General features: G+C 43.1%; 1 protein-coding gene across 1 annotated transcript; it reads left to right on the top strand.

Moving 5' to 3' along the window:
• Window positions 1-712: 712 nt before the first annotated feature.
• Window positions 713-2,740, top strand: LOC138786751 (zinc finger protein 84-like). Its single transcript, XM_069963775.1, has one exon. The coding sequence runs from the start codon at window positions 799-801 to the stop codon at window positions 2,389-2,391; it is 1,593 nt and encodes a 530-aa protein (XP_069819876.1). The 5' UTR covers window positions 713-798; the 3' UTR covers window positions 2,392-2,740.
• The last annotated feature ends 3,169 nt before the right edge of the window (window positions 2,741-5,909 follow it).

Raw genomic sequence — 5,909 nt, 5'->3', positions numbered from 1 at the left:
CAGTGTGTGGCAGTATTATACACAGAGGGTACAGTATGTGACGGTATTATACAAAGAGGGTACAGTATATGGCAGTATTATACACAGAGGGTACAGTATGTGGCAGTATTATACACAGAGGGTACAGTATGTGGCAGTATTATACACAGGGGGTACAGTATGTGACGGTATTATACACAGAGGGTACAGTGTGTGGTAGTATTATACACACAGGGTGCAGTATATGGCAGTATTATACACAGAGGGTACAGTGTGTAGCAGTATTATACACAGAGGGTACAGTATGTAGCAGTATTATACACAGGGGGTACAGAATGTGGCAGTATTATACACATAGGGTACAGTGTGTGGGGGTACTATACACACAGGGTACAGTATCTGGCGGTATTGGCCTTGCTGGGGAACGCCCCCCTGGGCACTGGAACCTCAGTAGTAACAGGCTTATATCTCAGCACTGGAAGCGACTATAGAAATCAGCCTGAGATGATCGGCTTTGGAGCGATCTCTGATGATTATCGTCTGGTGTCGGCTGCAGATAGTAACCAGCACCCACCGGGCACGGTGCAGGATCGGCTCCTGAACACCATAGATTTACATTGTAGCCTGTACCATGCAGAGATACACAGATTGCAGCAGGGAGAGAAGCACAAAGCCAGGCGCTTCTCTCAGATATATCTAGAGACTGGGGGGTCAGGCCCAGAGCAGTCCGGACTTTTACCATCTGTAACATGTCATACATTCTTATAATGTCCGGGACACTGTAATGTTATATTACACCAAAATAATAATAATAATAAGATGTGTTTCTTCTTGGCAGCTGAGTGTACCCGGAGATCAGAGGGACATCAGATATCTCCAGATATTACAGCAGATGGTCAGATCACACAAGATACATATGAAGAACAGTCCATTGTTACACATAAAAGAACTCGTACAAGGGAGAAGAAATTTTCTTGTTCAGAGTGTGAGAAATGTTTTCATTGTAAAGCAAAGCTTGTTCAACATATGAGGACTCACACAGGGGAAAAGCCGTTTTCATGTTCAGAGTGTGAGAAGTGTTTTAAACACAAATCAGACCTTTTTGATCATATGAGAACTCATACAGGGGAGAAGCCATTTTCATGTTCAGAATGTGAACAATGTTTTAATACTAAATCAAAGCTTGTTATACATATCAGAACTCATACAGGAGAGAAGCCATTTTTATGTTCAGAGTGTGAGAAATGTTTTAATACTAAATCAACGCTTGTTATACATACCAGAACTCATACAGGAGAGAAGCCATTTTCATGTTCAGAATGTGGGAAATGTTTTAAAATTAAATCAGCGCTTGTTATACATATGAGAACTCACACAGGGGAAATGCCATTTTCATGTTCAGAATGTGAGAAATGTTTTAAATGCAAATCAGAGCTTGTTATGCATATGAGAACTCACACAGGGGAAAAGCCATTTTCATGTTCAGAATGTGAGAAATGTTTTCAAGTCAGATCATACCTTGTTATACATTTGAGAACTCACACTGGGGAGAAGCCATTTTCATGTTCAGAATGTGAGAAATGTTTTATAAGAAAATCAGATCTTGTTTTACATATGAGGACTCACACAGGGGAAAAGCCATTTTCATGTTCAGAGTGTGAGAAATGTTTTCATTGTAAATCAAAGCTTGTTGAACATATGAGGACTCACACAGGGGAAAAGCCATTTTTATGTTCAGAATGTGAGAAATGTTTTAAATGCAAACCAGAGCTTGTTCAACATATGAGGACTCACATAGGGGAAAAGCCATTTTCATGTTCAGAGTGTGAGAAATGTTTTAAAAGCAAATCAGAGCTTGTTCGACATATGAGAACTCACACAGAGGAAAAGCCATTTTCATGTTCAGAATGTGAGAAATGTTTTAAATGCAAATCAAAACTTTTTGCACATATTAGAATTCATACAGGGGAGAAGCCATTTTCATGTTCAGAATGTGAGAAATGTTTTAAAACCAAATCAGCCCTTGCTAAACATATGAAAACTCATACAATGGAGAAGCCATTTTCATGTTCAGAGTGTGAGAAATGTTATAAAGACAAATCAAGCCTTTTTAAACATATTAGAACTCATACAGGGGAGAAGCCATTTTCATGTTCAGAATGTGAGAAATGTTTTAAAACCAAATCACCCCTTGCTATACATATGAGAACTCACACAGGGGAGAAGCCATTTTCATGTTCAGAGTGTGAGAAATGTTTTAAATGCAAATCAGAGCTTGTTATACATATGAGAATTCACACAGGAGAGAAGCCATTCACATGTCTAAAATGTGGGAAAAAATTTACTCAGAAATCACATCTTGTCACACATCAAAGAACTCACACAGGGGAGAAGCGAAAATTATTATGTTAATTTGTTTTCCCTGAGACCCATTGGCATCACAAGACATACGTTGTGATGCCAATGGGACGATAGGGAAGCCATTTTCATGTTCTGAATGTGGCCAAGATTTTGCAGTGAGAAGAGCTCTGAATGAACATCAGAGAATTCACACAGGGGAGAAGCCATTTTCTTGTTGAGAGAGTGGGAATTGTTTTACTCGGAAATTAATCCTTACACGGCATGATAGAACTCACACAGGGGAGAATGTGGGAAATGTTTTACTTTAACACATCTGGTTCCGCTCCTGACTTGTAACCTTCATGATAAGATATAAAAGAAGGGACGTTCCTATAATAAACAGAAGCAGCTTGAGCACGGACTTGGCCTCATGTGTCTGGTTGATACTCGCGCACAGACTGCAGCTGTCACCCAACTTTTACAATCAGACAGCCCCCAGGTATAGCTGAGAGACTTTCATTTAAAGGGGAACTTCGGTTAGAGGTGGAAAAAAAAAACTTCTGCAGAAGCATATAACAATAGGGGGGGGGGGGGGGGTTGTTGTGTTTTGTGTTTCTGTATTTCCTGGTTGAGCAGATGTTCTCAGTACTACAGGTTCCAGAATGCAATGCTTTCCCTCAGCTGTTCCATCACAGTCCCCCACCCTGCCTATTCCCCGCCCAAAGCTGTTGCAGAACATCTAGGCTGTGTTCACACATTGCAGTTTCGTTGTGTTGGTGAATTATTTGCAGTAATTTATGATTTCATCGTGGTCCCACCTGCACAGCACACTGTATTCTGTATCTGTAACACCACACAGCACTGTATTCTCTACCTGTAACACCACACAGCACTGTATTCTCTACCTGTAACACCACACAGCGCTGTATTCTCTACCTGTAACACCACACAGCACTGTATTCTCTACCTGTAACACCACACAGCACACTGTATTCTCTACCTGTAACACCACACAGCACTGTATTCTCTACCTGTAACACCACACAGCACGTTGTATTCTCTACCTGTAACACCACACAGCACGCTGTATTCTCTACCTGTAACACCACACAGCGCTGTTTACTCTACCTGTAACACCACACAGCACTGTATTCTCTACCTGTAACAGCACACAGCACTGTATTCTCTACATGTAACACCACACAGCACGCTGTATTCTCTACCTGTAACACCACACAGCACTGTATTCTCTACCTGTAACACCACACAGCACTGTATTCTCTACCTGTAACACCACACAGCACTGTATTCTCTACCTGTAACACCACACAGCACACTGTATTGTCTACCTGTAACACCACACAGCACTGTATTCTCTACCTGTAACACCACACACCACGCTGTATTCTCTACCTGTAACACCACACAGCACTGTATTCTCTATCTGTAACACCACACAGCACGCTGTATTCTCTACCTGTAACACCACACAGCACTGTATTCTCTACCTGTAACACCACACAGCACGCTGTATTCTCTACCTGTAACACCACACAGCACACTGTATTCTCTACCTGTAACACCACACAACACACTGTATTCTCTACCTGTAACACCACACAGCACGCTGTATTGTCTACCTGTAACACCACACAGCACGCTGTATTCTCTACCTGTAACACCACACAGCACACTGTATTCTCTACCTGTAACACCACACAGCACTGTATTCTCTGCCTGTAACACCACACAGCACGCTGTATTCTCTACCTGTAACACCACACAGCACTGTATTCTCTACCTGTAACACCACACAGCACACTGTATTCTCTACCTGTAACACCACACAGCACTGTATTCTCTACCTGTAACACCACACAGCACTGTATTCTCTACCTGTAACACCACACAGCACTGTATTCTCTACCTGTAACACCACACAGCACACTGTATTCTCTACCTGTAACATCACACAGCACTGTATTTTCTACCTGTACCACACAGCACTGTATTCTCTACCTGTAACACCACACAGCACGCTGTACTCTCTACCTGTAACACCACACAGCACGCTGTATTCTCTACCTGTAACACCACACAGCACACTGTATTCTCTACCTATAAGACCACACAGCACGCTGTATTCTCTACCTGTAACACCACACAGCACACTGTATTCTCTACCTGTAACACCACACAGCACGCTGTATTCTCTACCTGTAACACCACACAGCACACTGTATTCTCTACCTGTAACACCACACAGCACACTGTATTCTCTACCTGTAACACCACACAGCACGCTGTATTCTCTACCTGTAACACCACACAGCACTGTATTCTCTACCTGTAACACCACACACCACACTGTATTCTCTACCTGTAACACCACACAGCATGCTGTATTCTCTACCTGTAACACCACACAGCACGCTGTATTCTCTATCTGTAACACCACACACCACGCTGTATTCTCTACCTGTAACACCACACAGCACACTGTATTCTCTGCCTGTAACACCACACTGTATTCTCTGCCTGTAACACCACACAGCACGCTGTATTCTCTACTTGTAACACCACACAGCACGCTGTATTGTCTACCTGTAACACCACACAGCCCCCTGTATTCTCTAGCTGTAACACCACACAGCACGCTGTATTCTCTACCTGTAACACCACATAGCACGCTGTATTCTCTACCTGTAACACCACACAGCACACTGTATTCTCTACCTGTAACACCACACAGAACCCTGTATTCTCTACCTGTAACACCACACAGCACCCTGTATTCTCTACCTGTAACACCACACAGCAGACTATATTCTCTACCTGTAACACCGCACAGCACACTGTATTCTCTACCTGTAACTCCACATAGCACGCTGTATTCTCTACCTGTAACACCACACAGCAGACTGTATTCTCTACCTGTAACACCACACAGCACTGTATTCTCTACCTGTAACACCACACAGCACACTGTATTCTCTACCTGTAACACCACACAACACACTGTATTCTCTACCTGTAACACCACACAGCACGCTGTATTGTCTACCTGTAACACCACACAGCACGCTGTATTCTCTACCTGTAACACCACACAGCACACTGTATTCTCTACCTGTAACACCACACAGCACTGTATTCTCTGCCTGTAACACCACACAGCACGCTGTATTCTCTACCTGTAACACCACACAGCACTGTATTCTCTACCTGTAACACCACACAGCACACTGTATTCTCTACCTGTAACACCACACAGCACTGTATTCTCTACCTGTAACACCACACAGCACTGTATTCTCTACCTGTAACACCACACAGCACTGTATTCTCTACCTGTAACACCACACAGCACACTGTATTCTCTACCTGTAACATCACACAGCACTGTATTTTCTACCTGTACCACACAGCACTGTATTCTCTACCTGTAACACCACACAGCACGCTGTACTCTCTACCTGTAACACCACACAGCACGCTGTATTCTCTACCTGTAACACCACACAGCACACTGTATTCTCTACCTATAAGACCACACAGCACGCTGTATTCTCTACCTGTAACACCACACA

Source organism: Dendropsophus ebraccatus, chromosome 3, assembly GCF_027789765.1.
Source record: "Dendropsophus ebraccatus isolate aDenEbr1 chromosome 3, aDenEbr1.pat, whole genome shotgun sequence".
Taxonomy (NCBI): domain Eukaryota; kingdom Metazoa; phylum Chordata; class Amphibia; order Anura; family Hylidae; genus Dendropsophus; species Dendropsophus ebraccatus.
This window is presented reverse-complemented; position numbering and strand designations above follow the sequence as displayed.